Genomic DNA, 19,014 nt, shown 5'->3' with positions numbered 1-19,014 from the left:
TGTTGTAGAGTGGCCTTTAACTATGACCATCCCAAGGCACACCTGTGTAGTAATCATGCTGTCTAACCAGCACCCCGATATACCACACCTGTCAGGTGGATGGATTACCTTGGAAACTGAGAAATGCTAACATGAATTTTAGCAAATTTGTACCAAAAGTTTAGAGAAATACATGTATTGAGTGCATAAAAGTATTGTACCTGTAACTCAAAACTGTCAAAAATGGAAACAAAAACAAACGTGTTGAGTTTAAGTTTTTGCTGTGTATATATAAAATCACAATAAAAGGAAAAATATGAGTTAAGCAGTTAATTTTTGTGAGAGTTATGCAACACATGCGACCAGATTCCTGGTATTTGTCAAACCAAAACCCCCTCACAAAATCAGTAAATCATTAACATATGCTGGTAGAACATTAATGATTAAGATTATATCTTGACAGGATATTGGTGATATTAAATAGACAATATTATTAAATCATCTCCCAACTAGACCTATGATATCATGTTTACATGACAAACAAGGTGCAAAGTTACATACATTTCCACTGCTATCAGCAATTGCTTTGTTACACCTTATTAGTTGTTTCCCAGTTATTTGTCTCAGACATGTCACTTGAGGAAATGTAACAGGGAGGAGTAAAATGTGCTCCATAAATTTGCTCTAATCTGTGTATTGTTCCGTTATCAGGTTAAAGGAAGTCCCTTCAGTTAAAAATGTCCTGTTGCACTAACATCATCTAAAGCCTCGCAGCAGACAGATGGACACAAGTCTGAGGGATGATGGAGAGGACAGAGGAGCCCTGGCCGTCTAGTCTGGTGCTTATCTACCCCGCCGGGCCTTTTCCCAGTCCAGCCCTGATAACCCGGGTCGACTAGCAAAATACAGGATATGACCCAATAACCCTGCAAGGCAGCAGGGTCGCAATATTGTTTTATTAGGGGAGGTCTTTTCTGTAAACCATCCAACAGATCTCAGGGAGCTTGATGAATGCAGGCAGGTTTTGACAATAGCTGTATTTGCCTGTGTGCTGACAGACAAAGTGGTGCAGCACCCAACATCCTTTCACCATCATTTTACCAACACTGGCCTGTTGATGTGATTAGACAGATTACACACACATTAGCTAAACTGTGAAGTAAACACATATAACAACACAGATAACAGGTCAGTGTTTCCATGTTTTATTTCCCCTCAAATTAATGCTCCAGATGTGTATCACATTACTAATTGAGAATGGCATTCCTTTGTCATTCTGCCAGACTTGCCGCAGTGATGCTCTCACCCTCTTTGGTGCATGACAGAGCTTTCTGTGGGGGTCTGAACATGACACAGGTGCACATGTTGAAGGGTCTTGGGTTTGCTGGCACTTCTTGAGGTGGAAACTTGTCCCTCTTCTGTTGCTTTGCTTTTGGGTCACTCCACCCTGCACTTGCCTCTTCAAAATCCCACTGTAAAATATGGACAGGTCAAGATATTAATATGGACAAGTATTGAGGAAGATAGCTGCAGCCCACAGCTGCAAAACAGGCTACAATGTAAACACTCGGGGCATTTGAGCACCATCAGTTTATGTCCAGTAAAAGTGCCCTTGTTGTCACAGACCTGCTCAGATTATTTTAAATAGGTTTAGCAAACCAACAAGACTCTGTTTAAATAAACAATACTTTTAGCGTGTACAGAGTCATTATTTTTTACATCCATCTAGGTTAAATCATTTCAAACCTGAGTTGGTCATTCTTGGAACATTGGAGAAATGAAACAAGTTTTGGTTTGTTTCTGTTAGCAATTAGCATTAGCAATTTCAGGATGGATTCTGGTTAAACAAAAAGGATTTTACTCAAGTCTGTCTCTGTCGGTTATTTTCCATTATGTTTTCAGACACTTGAAGTAACAATCTGTGTCAAAAACAAGCATTTTTCACTTAAGTATATTGACAGTGCACAACTGACCTTTTGATAAACCCCGCCCCTTTTTTGATGGTCTGACAAGCTGTCGCAGCAAACATGGAGCCCACACTGTAACTAACTGCACTATCTGAAGAAATATTATCATGTTTTTGGAGAAATGAAACAGTGATTCCAGAGAGAAGCAGACAGAGGGGTCTACAGTCTGTGTTTGAAGGATATATCCAGGATGTCAAACTGACTCAGCAGCAACAACAGGTTAAGAAGACAAAGATAGTTAGAAGCTAAAGCTGAACTATAGGCTACAGATTACAGTGTAAAAGTGAACCACCACATCACTGCTGATCGCCACAGAAGACAATGAATATAAAGGGAAACTTCACCAATACTGAACCAGCTGTGTGGCATCGCAGTGTGTACAGATGAACAGTGTTTGACTTCACCCCCATGCTGCTGCCAGCACCCGGACCTATGCCGCTGGACAGGCAGGGATCTGAATATCAGCAAAGTTTCCCTGCTTCCCTTCACTGGTTCCTGTACAGCAGGGTCGGTCTTTGTTTCACTGTTATAATCATTAAAAAGCAAAAGCAGCATGTGTATACATTCAGTAGGCTATATCTTCAGTAGCTAGCTAGCTAACCCTACACTTTTCAGAGTTTGATTTTGGTTTTGGAACAGGGAAGAAACTTATATCTTTTTCCAACCTCTCCAGGTAACGAGTATCATTAATACACAACGTGCCCCAGGCACAACATTTAGCTCCAAATCCACAAAACCAGCCTGGAAATGAAGGAAACCTGAAACAATTGCATTAGAGTCAATGGAGCACAGCTGTGTTGTTGTCAGACCCTGGTTTGAGCTGGCTCAATGCTACGTTATGATTGGCCAGTATGCGCCCAGGGGCAGGACTTAGCTAAGGGTTAATTGCCCGTTACTATTACATTGCAGTCTGTTTCGCCACTGCCAGCTGTAGCACTCTCGATAAAAATGGGACCAATTGTTACTTAGACACAAAAATATGGCGAAATGGAGCCCAGGTTGAAAAATACCAAAGTAACCCTATTTTGGGGTTTCCCCCCAATTGACAGATGTCTCATAGTGGCTGCAGTTGGCTCCCACCATCTCAGCTGTATCCACGTTGCAAATGCCCTTCATCTAGTGCTCTGTCTTACCTAATCATTTCCTGAGCATTAGAATATTTGTTATTACTTTTTCTGAGACTCTGATCCGTATCCCCTTTAACACTGGTTACTTATTACACATCCTGAAATGAAATGCTTTTTTATGACTCGAGTTGTGTAAGAGAATCAGCTTAATGTCAAGAATGCAAAGGGCTAAGACTTGCTCACACACACACAGAGCCGAGTCCTGGCCGGCAGGCATTACACAAGAGACCATAAACATCTCCAAAAATAGCAGAGGGTAACACTGGCCCCCTATAGACAAGGCAACCATTTTGCACTACTTCCGAGGTAGACAGGCCCAACCCAGTGCTGGTCTTTAATCAAAGATCCTTTACAGGAGAACAATTGGGCCACAAGGCAAATCTCAAACAATTCCAAGCAAAGAACCGGCACTCAGCAGATATGTGAAAGAAACACACGGCACAATAACTCAAGCTGCTGCGGTGAGCTCTGACTGCTCAGTGAATGCAGGCAGCACACTCCAAATGCTGTGCGGTTTTATCATGATCAGCAATTATGGTGATGACATGAAAAGCAGACAATATTTTAATTCATGTTACATGTAAATACATCTAAAATTGCTCACTAGCACTATGATCTCTTCCCCTTTGTCCTCAGCTTGCCTTGAGACTTTTTTCAGCTGAGCAACCGCTGGGTTTAATGTAGTGGAAAAGTTTTGCAATCAAATAAAAAGTGAATGGGCAGTGGGACTCGTGTGGAGTTCTATGTGTTGGAGATTAAACATTAGACACTGTGGAAACCTTCTTTCTATTGAATCACTAAGTAAACAGCTTCTGTTAATAATAACTAGCATGTGGAAAGCTGCCACAGAGGGAGGGACGACTCTATGAATTTACCTGCTGTCGTGTTTGTTCAGAAGTGATCAACAAAGATTAGCAGGAGTTGAAGAGATTTGGTTTCACAGACTCGCAGACTAATCCGAGCTGCCCCCAAAACACTGAATATTTGGACGCTTTTGTAGTTTTCAAGGCAAAGAGACCTTCACCGACCAATGAGAGCTGAGATTAGGTTAGGTTAAAGAGGAGGAGTTTTCACACAGCCAAACAAAGTTGTATGGTTTTCCACATCCAGCATGAACACACAGTACATTTTGAACACTTTGTTAAAGCCCTCTTACTTGTTTGACACACTGACTGCACTAAGGGCATTCACGTCATTTGCTTTTTCCTGTCTGGTGAACACTATCGAGCTGCAATTGTTTGTGCTCACACCATTTGCCTTTGTTTCTGATTAAATGGCATCCTCCATGGCTTGGCTTTCTGCAGCAGAACAGTAAGGGAGTTTCTCTTGTGGCTGTGAGCGCCTGAAAAGGAAGAAGCTTGTAATTTCACTCTCCCTGAAAACTAACCCTTTTCTAAGACGGGAAATTATAGAAATGCTAACTGTCGCTATGTAGCCAATATTTAATTCTGGGCACAGTTGCACACTGCAGAGTGAAGCCACGTTTCACTTTACTTGAAATTACCAGTTCAAATACAAACCCTGCTTCTCACAAATATCCTCTCCGTACACTTTTGCCACAATCCTGCATGAACAAACAAAGGTCTCTCTGCAGGGTTTGACTCATCAATCCTAAAAAGAGTGTGCTGACTGTTGTCTTCTTACAGAAACCTCTGACTACAGTCTGACTGACTTCCCTGAGAATCACATGTGAGAAGCACAAAGCTTGGTGCGCAGCAGCACAAACACTGACCCTTACTTCTTCTTATGACTTCCTCCAAGTGCTGAATTTTCATTTGCTCATAACAACTTCTCAGTTTAATATATGTGGCATTTAATCCCATAAAAGGTATCTACCAGACACATAAATTTAATGCATTTTAAGACCTTTTAAAGATCATTTTACACCAAATCAAACACAGCTTTTTGGATAAGTTTCTCAGTTAAGCACATAAGGTTAAGTATAAAGGTAAGTTGGGTTGATCTACATTTTAAAAATGAGAAATTAAGGTGGATTAATAAAATTAGACAAAATGTCTGAGGCAATTAAAAGCACACAAATTCAAATATAAGTTTATTAAATGACTTTTCAAGGGCAAATATTTTTAACATTTAAATTTAAATCATTTTAAGACTTTTTAAAGGACCTGGAGACACAGTGCTACTCTAATCTCATGGGGACTGGAAGTATGTAGATCCAGAGATACTTGAACTAGACGGACAGAAAACAGAAACTGTTTTTTTTAACCCTTTAAGTAGGTCAGTCACAATGTCTGGACCTTCACCTCTTCATAAACGTCTGCGCTGTGTTGTATGGGGAAACACCTGTTACATAAGCCCATATAAAAAGGCAATAGATTAAAAGGTTTAGGTAATAAACTAAGTAGAGATCAAGATTCAAGTAATCACAACCGTTCACACAAGGTAATAAAGAACAAGTCAAAAGCAAACACTCCGTATATTCATCCATGCTTTCATAGCAGTCATGCAACACAGTGTGTCAACATGCTGTCACCATCTAGTGGCACACTATGAGAAGTACACTTTATAACTAAGTTAACTGCAACATTATGCAATTTTAGTATTTTTTTCACAGGACAGCAGGAGATTCAAGTTTGTAAAAAAAATGTCACACTGCTCACCAACACGGCTAAACAGGGCTCCAACCCACCTCCAGATCAGAGCTCGCCGGCGAAGATTCACAGGACGTATCTGAGGAGCAGAAACTGTTGACTCCGATCACTCGCATCATCCTGTTGAGAGGCCGGTCTTCCGTTTTCTCCTTGGACAGCATCACCTCCTTAAGAAATATCTGTTAAATAGAAAATACATATATTTCGCTGTAAGAGCGACCACTGACTGAGGTGAAGAACATATGCAGTCTGTGCCAACACAGATTCTTTGCTCACTTTTCTTGCAGGTTGAGCACTGACGTCCATGTAGCGTCCCATCTCTGTCATCTTCTGGACCTGCGGAGGAATCCCTGCAGCTTTTATTTCAGCTTTAAGCTCACAGATCAAGACGATTTCATGCGTGAAATTCCTATAATGTCAATGCTAAATATAAACAGTAAGTGCTCAATTTACTCAAAAACTCTCACTGAGATCAAGATTCCTGTACAGTTCCTAGAGTTTAGGAAAAATTTAGGACCTTAAAGTGAAGTATGGAAACTTACTTTTGTTTGTGCTGAACTTGACTGAACTTGCTGTTTCCTCTGTCTCTTCATGACCGCGTTATCCTCAGTGCCTGAGCCACCTAAAAGGCTCTCTGTGTCTGGAGATAAACTGGTGAGCTGCCGTCTTGTTCCTCTCTTGCACAAATGAATGACAAGAATCTGACAACGTTGGGTTTAAGGTTAACAGATCACACCTGACGGAAAATCAATAAACTTCTCATACATTCCAGTAGTGCAGTATTGTCTTTATACTGTGTATAGATATTCAATAGATATACAGCTTATATTTAAAGGGTATGCTAAGGTTTTTTCTTGTATTCTGTGCAGAGGTATTTTAACTTACTGTCCCAGTTTGCCATCCATCCATCCAGTTCACAAGGTGTTACAGCACAAGCAAACAGCAGCCCAAAACCCTATTATATTTACTTATACACTCACCAGCCACTTTATTAGGTACACCTTGTGAGTACAAGGTGCTGGCAACATTCCTCAGAGATTTTGGTCCATATTGACATGATAGCATCACACAGTTGCTGCAGATTTGTTGGCTGCACATCCATGATGTGAATCTGCCGTTCCACCACCAAAGGTGCTCTATTGGACTGAGATCTGGTGACTGTGAAGGCCATTGGAGTACAGTGAACTCATTGTCATGTTCAAGAAACCAGTTTGAGATGATCTGAGCTTTGTGACATGGTGCGTTATCCTGCTGGAAGTAGCCATCAGAAGATGGGTACACTGTGGTCATAAAGGGACGGACACGGTCAGCAACAATACTCAGGTAGGCTGTGGTGTTTAAACCATGCTCAGTTGGTACTAAGGGGCCCAAAATGTGCCATGAAAATATCCCCCACACCATTACACCACCGCCAGCAGCCTGAGCCATTGATACAAGGCAGGATGGATCCATGCTTTCAATGTTGTGTACACCAAATTCTGACCCTACCATCTGAATGTAGCAGCAGAAATCCAGACTCATCAGACCAGGTGATGTTTTTCCAGTCTTCTATTGTCCAGTTTTGGTGAGCCTGTGTGAACTGTGGCCTCAGTTTCCTGTTGTTAGCTGACAGGAGTGGCACCTGGTGTGGTCTTCTGCTGCTGTAGCCCATCTGCTTCAAGGTTCAACGTGTTGTTGGTTCAGAGATGGTCTTCTGCAGACCTTGGTTGTAACCAGTGGTTATTTGAGTTACTGTTGTCTTTCTATCATCTTGAACCAGTCTGCCCATTCTCCTCTGACCTCTGGCATCAACAAGGCATTTTCACCCAGAGAACTGCTGCTCACTGGATATTTTCTCTGTAAAGCCTAGAGATAGTTGTGTGTGAAAATCCCAGTAGATCAGCAGTTTCTGAAATACTCCACCAACAATCATACCACGTTCAAAGTCACTTAAATCACCTTTCTTCCCCATTCTGGTGCTCAGTTTGAACTTCAGCAGGTCATCTTGACCATGTCTACTTGCTGAAATGCATTGAGTTGCTGCCACGTGATTGGCTGATTAGCCATTTGTATTAATAAGCAGTTGAACAGGTGTACCTAATAAAGTGGCCTTAGAGTGTGCTTTCACAGTAGCCATGCAATACGCTAAATATCAACATGCTGTCACCACCTAGTGGCACACTTTGAGAAGTGTACTTCAAAGCTTTATACACTGACAGACTTGACTCTGAGGTGACTGTTCAAAATGTTTTCAGTATCCACAACTGCAAAAAGGCAAAGCACCTCCTGAAATTATGGTAATGATGCGGAATAAATATCTATGCAAACATGTAGTAAACCATCACATGTGCAAATTTTTTTTTTTAGCTGAAGCCCTGAGCCTGACAGAGTGAGTAAGATGCGGTCACACACTGCGCTATATAAGGATACAAGAAGGTCCAGGGCGATGCAGCATATTGCTGACAGCAACCACGGCATGACTCTTAAAAGAAACCCAAACTGAGTGTCGTACAGGAGTATGGCAGCAGCATAGAGGGCACCAGCCAGTGAGCACAGCAGTCCAGAGATCACGTAGGCCCAGGTCAACATCTGTCCTCTATACTAAAGGGAGACAGTAAATGTCATTCCCTTAAAATCAGTTTAATAACACTGGGAACAATTTTGGGAAAGCAATAAGAAGAAGCTCTGACATCAAAACACACTTGTATTCGTTGTCACTTACTGCTCTGCAGAGTGCAGGGAACCTGGAGGTGCAGGCGATGACAAAGGACAGCAGGCCAAGTATGTAACCAAGGATTTCAGTGTTGTCCTGTCAGAAGAACAGTTTTATAATATTAGATACAATATGAGGTAAGGTTATTTAGTCTAAATAGATCATACTAAAGAAGATGAATGTTCATCCACGGTGTGAAAATTGAAGATACTGTGAAACATATGAACTACTGAGTATATAAAACTACTAAGTGCCACATGAGTAAAGTATCACTGCACAAACACATTACATTCATCACTACATGTAAATGCATTTCTCCATGAACTAAGTCATATAAGTAAGGGAGTACAGCTAGCCACAGTGGTGGCGTGTGCCTACTTGAAGAGCGAAATGCTGCAGCCTCCTCCTGATGAGAGGTCTGTCCGCTGGTTGTTGGGCCACCTTTGACTTCAGAAACCCTCCTGCAACCACCATCAGTACACATATTGCAAGGAGGTGCTGTCTCCTCCGCCCCCTCCTCATCCTCAGCCTCCTTTCTGAGGAAGAACACGCGCAAGAGGGAAATTTTTGCAGCTGTAACACATCCTCTATTCATTTGTTTGTTATCTGTAGAGCAACTCTGATAAGTCTCCTCACCGCTTTGCCTAAAGGGTTTGGCCAGTTGGGTGCTAACACTACAAACACCGGTGCTACTTTTATCAAGTTTGTTTCACCAGTGCACAGCTGAGTGATTGTTTGAGAATGACAAGGTTTGCATGATTGCCCAGATATGGCATTTCTCTAAACTCACCTGCCTTTGAGTTCCAGCACAGCAGCACATGGCAGCAGCATGACATGAAAGTGACAGCATCCAGGGCAGCAGCAAAAGCACCCAACAGAACCTACAGAGGAGGGAGCAGAAAGAAGTTATTATTGCATCCAACATAATAATGATAATAAAAAAAAGTACAGTGATTAAAACTATTACTTGAATCTGCAGCTGTCTCGACAGAATGGCTCCAACTGTGCTGCACATGTTACCGAGGAGGCTATAGAGGAAACTGGAGGTTCCTCCCGGATTCTCTCCCCGAAACGTGCAGCTCTGGTACACGAGCCTTACAGAGAGAACACAGGTTCAATGCTAGGATGTTTCCAACAATTTACTGTAATAACTGCTGAATGAAAACAGTACTTACAGGAGGCATGACAGCAGTAAAACCAGCGCAGACAGAGAGCTGAGACCGATGGAGACGCAAAGTTTGTCTGCGTCATGGGAGAAACAGGTGGTGACTGAATCGACGCAAAACTCAACCAAACTGAGGAGGAAAGTGTTGAGATCTCCGCTAGTGTGACTCTCCAGGGTCAATGTGCGTCCTCCCATGTTAACTGGAAATTCGTTTACATTTCGCGGTGCTTAAATAAATTAATGCAGTACCTATGTACCCATACAGCCGTCAAATGCACCTGAGCATAACGGATGCGGTGCCGAGCTGTGCCAACCTGCCCAGATTTGCATACACTGTGCACCCAGCGGGGGCGCGCACAGTGAGAAGCAGAAACCACCAGACATTGGGCCTCATTCACTGATAGGCTGTGTGCGTAAAAATGTTCTTACACTGCGTATAACATACGCGCGCACGCAAAATTACCGTCGGATTTATGACACGTGCGCACCACCACTGAGCATGACAGAATCCTTCTAAATTGACAGGCGCGTGCCCGCCATGTCCAATCAGCATATTGCCACGCCCCTAATTCTCTATATAAGGAAACACGTTTGCCCAGAGGTGTGTCAAGGAGAAGGTGTGAATTGCTTCTTTATTAAGAGGCCGTTTACACGTACACGGTGATTTTGATAAACGGAGACATCTTCCTTCGTTTGTGCCCTTCGTTTACACGCAAACGGAGATTTCTCTTCTGAAAACGAGTCTTTCTAAAAACTCCGGCCAGAGTGGAGATTTTGGAAAACTCCGGTTATGCGTTTGCATGTAAACTGAGATAAACGGAGATAAACGGAGTTATAGGCAGCCGACGTCACAGTATGCGCCGGAACTTGCGCCTGTGTAAAAAGTGCGACCTATGTTGCTATGGTGACAATGGATACATGGAAGGCTTGAGCTTCTCGTTACACTGCCACCTACAGGTTTGGCATGCTCTTGTGTATATATACACGGGTAAGTGTAAACGAAGATCTTTTTGAAAACGGAGACGGTGAAATGTCCGTTTATGAAAATAGCCGGCAACGTGTAAACGGCCTCTGAGAAGCTTATGCTTCCAATGGAAACTGCATTGACTACACTGAAGTGTAACAGGCATTTGCTATAACTGTTGTAATGATTTTCTAACCAACAGCATACACCGATCAGCCAAAACATTAAAACCACTGACAGGTGAAGTGAATAACTTTGACTATTGTGTTCCAATGCGTTGTTCTGCTGGGAAACCTTTGGTTCTGGCATTCATGTGGATACCAATATGTTCCACCCACTCAAACACCGACCAAGTACCTCCCCTCATGGCAACAGTACTCCCCAATGGCAATGGCCCCCAGCAGAAAAAAGCAGCATGCCACACTACAAAAACTGTTTCAAAATGGCCTGTGGTAGGGATAGGCAGTATTTCTATTACTTGTATTTAAAATACGTATTTCAATTACATTTGAGTATTTTGTAATTTGTTTTTGATAAGGCCGATAAAAAGCAAATGTAATTTGTTACAAAATACTTTTGAGTGGAGTAATTTTGTATTTAAAATACTCAAAATACTTTCTCCACAAATCAAAAAACAAAAATAATAGGCTACACATTCTTATAATATTGAATGTCACAATATTTTTTACTTATTTTTTATATATATATTTTAATATATATATTTTTATCTATATGTTTTAATAAACTTGGGCCATTCAATGACCTAGTGGTCTGTTTTACTGGACTGTGCATAACATAGGAAATTGTATGGTGTTGTGGTTGATGCTTGGGATGAGTATGCTACAAATGAATTGCCTCACGTGGGATCAATAAAGTTGTCTGAATCTAAATCTGAATCAATAAATAATACTTTAGGGTAGCCTACATGTCCCTAGCTTTCTTTTCTTTTTTCATTTAAAAAAAGTTGAACACAGGGCTCCAAACGCTCCAAGTTAGACAGCAAACAAGTTAACTAGCTACAGTAGCTACAGTATCTTGCTGCTGTTTAGCTAGACCGTTGGTGGACAGTTCACAGCACAGCTAGACTAGACTTGCCAGGCATGCTGCTCACGTGGATGGACCCACACTACCAGTAGACTACCTTGCTGCTCACATCTTCCAAGTTCAACAGACTGCCACACCAAATTGTGAGAAAACAAGAGTAAATTTGCAATAGCTGCAACCAAATTTGCTACTATCATGCCATTAATGGATGAATCATGATTGTTATTTCTGGCATAGTTACTTGTGGTCTCTAATTGCAGCATGTACATTTTGAATATTTTGGTCAAGGACTTTTTGAGTTATTCACAAAAAGATTTGAATCAGTTAGTATAATGCCACCTTTTGGTGAATCATGGGTATTCTCTCTGGTATAGTTACTCATGGTCTCTAGCTGCAGTATGCAAATTCTGAGCATTTTTGGTCAAGGACTTTTTGAGTTATTCACAGAAAGCTTTGTGGACCGACCGACCATCAAAGTGACCTATAGAGCTGCGGGTCGCTGCTAAAAAGAAAAAGAAAAAAAAAAGTATTTTCTGTATTTGAAAATACAAAATACATGTATTTTATTTTGATACATTTTCTGGCACCAGTATTTTGTATTTTGATGTATTTTTGCCCATCTCTGATAAACGCTAATGATGTCGATGAATTGAACCAGTTGGAACCGGTTCTCAATTTCCATCCCTAGTTATATGCATTGTCTCTTTTCAAAATACACTTTTGTTTGCACAGGAAATGTACAGTTTCTGCTCATTATATGCATTCAGTCTTTTGTAAAATAAGCTTAAAATGTCGGTAAAACACCTAGGGCTCTAGTTTCACAGACCGGGCAAGGCGGGGGCGCAGCGCACCTTCGCTTCGCCAACTGGGTGTGGCCAGACGGATTTTGCAAGTTTGGCACACCGTGCACCTGGCGCAGCTACTCCTCTTTCCCACCTCCGTCCCTTCTACCTGCGCAAGTCGGAAAGAGGGAGGAGAGAAGACGTGGAGTGGGTTTTACACATATCACACCAATCAAATGAGCCCCTCTCCTCGCCCTTAAATGCGCTGCGTGAAAGCATAATGAGAGTTTACTCAATTCACCATGGCAGAAGACAGCAGCAGCGTTAGACAGCCAAACTTCTCCCAGGAGGAAACTGATGTTTTGGTCCGGGAGGTCCAAGCTGGCAGTGTCCGTATATATGGAACTGCTAGCAGACCTCCACGGGCTGATGATGCAAAGGTAGCCTGGGAGGAGGTCACCACAATCGTAAATCAATGTTGCGTTTCTCTTGTGCGTGTGCGCTCTCTCTTTCTTTCTCGCAGTCTCACTCTGTTTCTTTTCTTTTGACTTTTCTAAGATGACAGATGCTGAATATATACTCCCTATCTGATGCCGTGGCTGTTTGTGGTTGGCTGAGAGAGTGAACTCACTAGTTTGCAGCTGTGTTAATCAAATCAGGTTGGGTTTCCATTACGCGTGCCAAACATGCCAAACGGTGCCAATCCCCTTTGATATGACATCAGATGTGATGGGACAGTCGATATAGAGATACATTTATGTGCTGATTGCAGAGAGTTGCATTGAATGCATTTTGGATATTTATTGCATCATTAATGTGCCTGACATTCTGCAAACCTGCCTGTGAGGTTTTGGTGACGTGTGCACACTGTCCGCCAGTCAGCCAAACTTTGGCTTACACCGGCTGCGCTCCGCCTGCGTTGACAGTAGACCTGGTTTCAGCTGGCAAGCTTTTAGCGCACCTTCGGCGAAGCCTTTTGGCACGAAACTATCACTGCGCCAAGCTGGATCTGTCGACACCTCCCCCTGCTGCGCCGCCACACCCATCTCAGCGCACCTTGGTCTGCCAAACTACCAAACTGAGCGCGCCTCGGGTTGCGCTGCTCGAAACTAGCTCTGCGCGGGGTTCGCCACCCTGCGCCACCCTGCGCTGCACCGGGAACCTAGAGCCCCTAGTATTTTGTTTATTACCTTGTGCAACAAAAGCATTAAGTTAGGTTTAGAGAAAAAACAACAACTCATGGTTTGGCTAAACATTCAAATAAGAAGTGAACAGTGGGCGCCCAGGTGAAAGTCCACGGTTTGTTGGACCCATCCACCACCCCGCTGTCCCGCCCACTTTATAAGGACTGTCCAGCTCCGTATATTACATTGTTACCGGCGGCATCACAAACTGTCGCCCACCAGTGCATTTCATGGCGCTGCGAAAGGTGCCGTTGTGTGTCAATATCTTACTAGGACATCCACTGACATAGTGCCAGTGTTTGAAGACTTCCAATTGGTAACTGCTGTGTCAACAACTGCCGCTGTCTGGTTTCCATGTATTAAAACAGGCTGTTCTCCTGCACTGTTGCATAAACCTATATATATATATATATATATATATATATATTTATATGTATCGGGTCATTATAACCACGACTCCCTTGAAAATTTTAGTAAACTCTGAAGGAAAAAAAACACACACAGACCTGCATTTATTTTAACAGGCACGACAACATCCATGATACAAAGACTATCACGTTTTTGGTCCAACTTCACACAGACTTACATTATGACAGGCTCACGATGAAATGACCTGCCGATTCTCGTAACCATATTAACTCCCTCCTGCCTAGTATTTTTCTGACCTGATCCATTTTGGCACACTTTTTGTAGCAGATGTTGTTTAATGAAGGCACTGAGCACATAGGGGGAGGGGTTTGAAATGTGATTGGGCCAGCCCAGTGTCTATTAATAAAATACATCAGTGGGCCTGTATTATTGGCTGGTCAAACAAAAAACAAATAAAAAACAAACAAACAAACACAAAAACAACTGTATTGGCCTCGAAGACATGTCTGCCCACTGGGAAACCCCCGTCATTCTGCATTCTAGAACACAATGTGTCACAAAGAGTCACAACATTCGAGAACCTCTTAAAATCCTTCAAATAGAGGCCAAGACACCTCGAAACACATTTAGACTTGTGATTTCAACAGTGAACCATTACTGTTTGAGAGTCATGTCTTCAAAATCGTTTCATACCACAAACTCTGGTCAGTGTCGGCGCTCCAGTAAACAACCTGGTGAGCAGCTGTTGGAAAAGTTACTTTTGAAATGAAATTGATTACAGATTACTAGTTACCCTGTTAAAAATGTAATGAATGCTGTAATTATTTTAATTGCTTCATCAAAATAATGTAACTTATTACATGTGATCATTTTTTGATTCATTTTCTAACATGTTTTTTTAAATTGGGCAATAAAGCTGCAAAATGAGCAGAAATAGTCTCTGCCAAAAGAAGGCATTCCTGCACGGTGGAAAGATGCAAAGCAACAGAATGAATATTATACTCTACATATAAACTTTTGTACTGTAAGGCATATATTCAGATGTAACCGCTTTGTAATCAACGACATTTTGATTAATAATCACAGGGTTTTTTTCTCAGGAACTGTAACTAATCACAATTACATGTACAGTACAGGCCAAAAGTTTGGACACACCTTCTCATTCAATGCGTTTTCTTTATTTTCATGACTATTTACATTGTAGATTCTCACTGAAGGCATCAAAACTATGAATGAACACATGTGGAGTTATGTACTTAACAAAAAAAGGTGAAATAACTGAAAACATGTTTTATATTCTAGTTTCTTCAAAATAGCCACCCTTTGCTCTGATTACTGCTTTGCACACTCTTGGCATTCTCTCCATGAGCTTCAAGAGGTAGTCACCTGAAATGGTTTCCACTTCACAGGTGTGCCTTATCAGGGTTAATTAGTGGAATTTCTTGCTTTATCAATGGGGTTGGGACCATCAGTTGTGTTGTGCAGAAGTCAGGTTAATACACAGCCGACAGCCCTATTGGACAACTGTTAAAATTCATATTATGGCAAGAACCAATCAGCTAACTAAAGAAAAACGAGTGGCCATCATTACTTTAAGAAATGAAGGTCAGTCAGTCCGGAAAATTGCAAAAACTTTAAATGTGTCCCCAAGTGGAGTCGCAAAAACCATCAAGCGCTACAACGAAACTGGCACACATGAGGACCGACCCAGGAAAGGAAGACCAAGAGTCACCTCTGCTTCTGAGGATAAGTTCATCCGAGTCACCAGCCTCAGAAATGGCAAGTTAACAGCAGCTCAGATCAGAGACCAGATGAATGCCACACAGAGTTCTAGCAGCAGACCCATCTCTAGAACAACTGTTAAGAGGAGACTGCGCGAATCAGGCCTTCATGGTCAAATAGCTGCTAGGAAACCACTGCTAAGGAGAGGCAACAAGCAGAAGAGATTTGTTTGGGCCAAGAAACACAAGGAATGGACATTAGACCAGTGGAAATCTGTGCTTTGGTCTGATGAGTCCAAATTTGAGATCTTTGGTTCCAACCGCCGTGTCTTTGTGAGACGCAGAAAAGGTGAACGGATGGATTCCACATGCCTGGTTCCCACTGTGAAGCATGGAGGAGGAGGTGTGATGGTGTGGGGGTGTTTTGCTGGTGACACTGTTGGGGATTTATTCAAAATTGAAGGCACACTGAACCAGCATGGCTACCACAGCATCCTACAGCGACATGCCATCCCATCCGGTTTGCGTTTAGTTGGACGATCATTTATTTTTCAACAGGACAATGACCCCAAACACACCTCCAGGCTGTGTAAGGGCTATTTGACCAAGAAGGAGAGTGATGGAGTGCTGCGGCAGATGACCTGGCCTCCACAGTCACCGGACCTGAACCCAATTGAGATGGTTTGGGGTGAGCTGGACCGCAGAGTGAAGGCAAAGGGGCCAACAAGTGCTAAACACCTCTGGGAACTCCTTCAAGACTGTTGGAAAACCATTTCAGGTGACTACCTCTTGAAGCTCATGGAGAGAATGCCAAGAGTGTGCAAAGCAGTAATCAGAGCAAAGGGTGGCTATTTTGAAGAAACTAGAATATAAAACATGTTTTCAGTTATTTCACCTTTTTTTGTTAAGTACATAACTCCACATGTGTTCATTCATAGTTTTGATGCCTTCAGTGAGAATCTACAATGTAAATAGTCATGAAAATAAAGAAAACGCATTGAATGAGAAGGTGTGTCCAAACTTTTGGCCTGTACTGTATTTTGAAATGTAATTAAATGTAACTGGTTCTTTCTTGGATCACTCAGACAGTGGATAATATAGTAGATTACATCCAGCACATGCAGCCAACAAGATGATCTTTTCTTGTTCTTGCAGGGCGCAACATTGACCCCATCAACCACACAGTGAAAGACTGCAGATCAGAGGGAAGCAAGACCACCTCCAAGAAAAAGTCTGAGGAGAGTCTTGAAAGAGCCAGCAAGGGGAGCAGGACAAGCCAAAGTCCCTCCAACAGCGGCAACCAGACCTTCAGTGGGCCTTCATCGAGTTCCTTGGTTACCGGGTGTAAAAGGACCAGCATCAAGAGGAAGTCCACCGATGATGAGAGTGAAGAAAGACCCAGGACCCCCAGTCCCTCTGAAGACCCCATCCACCAGACCACCTCTGAGGCCTCCATCAGTAACAAACCTGGCACCTCCTCATCAGTAAACACTGGCCCGCCTTGCAGCAGAGGTTAGATGAGATAGATGTTTAGCTGATGTTAGCCTTGTCTGCTCTGCACTGCACACCACCTGGGTTGGGCTGCAGCTAGCTAGCGGCGCAGCTCATTCACATTCACCAATGTAACGCTGCTATAGGGGGCTTACCTGGGGGGAGACCCGAGGGTGGACACAATGTTTCCACAGCAACACTGTTGGGTCAAGACGGCGTTACCAGCAGTAATCGCTAAATAAGCAGCGCCACAAGGTAGTTCCTATCAGACCTGGGGGGTGCGCAGCACAGTTAACTGAAAAGTAGCAAAAATTAACTGATAGACTGACGTGTAACAATTTGAAAATACTTGTCTTGGTTAACCGTTGACATTCCTACTCAAAACACTGATAAAATCTGTGTTTCACCAGTAAAATCTGTTGAGTTTACTCACTTACTTACTTTGGTACTCTTGAACAGAATCAGGCTCGCTAATCGTCTGCTGGGTAGAAGGTTCAGCCTTTGCTGGTTTTGAATTAATATAGGAAAGAAGATTTAATTTTTGATCACACGTTAGTATCAGGGGTTAGTTTATGAGTGTGAAGTTCTGAACAAGTATAATCAAAGTTTGTGTTTTGTTTCTGCAGCTGCCTTTGAGGCCAGATATGAGGAGGAGGAACAGCTGGGTAGAGGAGGCTTCGGGACAGTCTTTGCTGGCCGCCGCAAATACAACAATCTGCCTGTAAGAGACACACACACACACACACACACAGTATCTATGATTCGTGTGTCCACTTTGTATGTGGTATGAACTAACCAAATGTCTGTGTGACTGTCTCGTAGGTGGCCATAAAACACATTCCCCAGCCTGGCATTCAGTGCACATCAGTGGTAATGATGGTTTGTTCTTTGTCCCAGTACAAAGGGAACATATGCACATGTTCCTCTTGTACTTCATATATTCTCACAGCATAGTGTTTATGTGTTCATGAAGGATTCATTGTTTCTTTTCTCCTCCCTCTATGTCTAAAGCTGCTGGGTGGGAAAACTTGCAAGGTCCCTCTGGAGGTGGCACTGCTGCTGAAACTGAAACCAGTAGCTGCAGTGGTGACCCTGCTGGACTGGTACAATCTGGACCGTGAGCTGATTCTGGTCCTGGAGAGACCAGTCCCCTGCTTGGACCTGATAAATTATATGAACTCTAGAGAGTCGGCCCTGCAGGAACACGAGGCTAAAGTAAGTAGCTGAAGATGTGTGTGTTTGTGTGTTTCTGTCTGTGTCCAGCATGTCACACAGTCTACATGTCTCTTTCTCTCTCCTGCAGGCTATAACAAAACAGCTGGTGAATGCCCTCATTGAAGTCCACTCCAGAGGTGTGTTCCACAGGGACATCAAGCCGGAGAACATTCTTATTGAAACTGGCTCTGATGTCCCACGTGTCCGCCTCATTGACTTTGGCTGTGGCACATTTCTGTCAGGGAGGAGGTACACTCTAGAAACAGGTAGGCTGCCTTTCTCATGGTCCTGTTCTCTGAAACAACCCAGTGTCTTTGCTGTCTCTGTCCTTACCTCTGTCCCTCACCATTCAACTTTGTCTCTGTGTGGCTATGTGTGTTGTAGGAACCTACCCCTACAAACCCCCTGAGTGGTTCCAGCGTCAGTGGTACATGGCTGAACCAACCACTGTGTGGCAGCTTGGTGTAGTGCTGTTTGAGATGCTGCATGATTACATGCCCTTCAGCAACAGCTCTGAGATCATGACTGAGGAGCCTAATATCCGTGAGGATCTTTCCATCAGTAAGTTGTAAACGCACACAGGCAGTCCAAATAATGACACACATAAACACACATAGAGTACAGTGTTTGTATTAAAACATGTTTCCTGTTTGTTTCCCCAGACTGCAACAGTTTTCTACAACGCTGTCTGACCAAGAGACC

At 42.8% G+C, this 19,014-nt stretch overlaps 1 protein-coding gene across 2 annotated transcripts; it reads right to left on the bottom strand.

Annotated features, from left to right (window-relative positions):
* Positions 1-1,163: 1,163 nt before the first annotated feature.
* On the bottom strand, positions 1,164-10,045 carry tmem44 (transmembrane protein 44). Of its 2 annotated transcripts, none has more exons than XM_033622601.2 (10): positions 9,553-9,965; positions 9,345-9,471; positions 9,168-9,258; positions 8,756-8,913; positions 8,387-8,473; positions 8,095-8,265; positions 6,228-6,386; positions 5,962-6,021; positions 5,724-5,864; positions 1,164-1,451 (listed from the first exon to the last, which is right to left on the bottom strand). In XM_033622601.2, exons 1-10 carry the CDS (start codon positions 9,735-9,737, stop codon positions 1,251-1,253), a joined length of 1,380 nt encoding a protein of 459 aa, XP_033478492.2. In that variant the 5' UTR covers positions 9,738-9,965; the 3' UTR covers positions 1,164-1,250. The 2 variants fall into 2 exon arrangements, with proteins under 2 accessions (XP_033478492.2, XP_033478493.1); XM_033622602.2 differs by having other exon boundaries at positions 1,316-1,451; positions 5,695-5,864; positions 9,553-10,045.
* Positions 10,046-19,014: the final 8,969 nt, after the last annotated feature.

This window comes from Epinephelus lanceolatus, chromosome 6 (genome assembly GCF_041903045.1).
Source record: "Epinephelus lanceolatus isolate andai-2023 chromosome 6, ASM4190304v1, whole genome shotgun sequence".
NCBI classification, from domain to species: domain Eukaryota; kingdom Metazoa; phylum Chordata; class Actinopteri; order Perciformes; family Serranidae; genus Epinephelus; species Epinephelus lanceolatus.
Note: the sequence above shows the minus strand (reverse complement) of the source record. Positions and strands in the feature narration are given on the sequence as shown.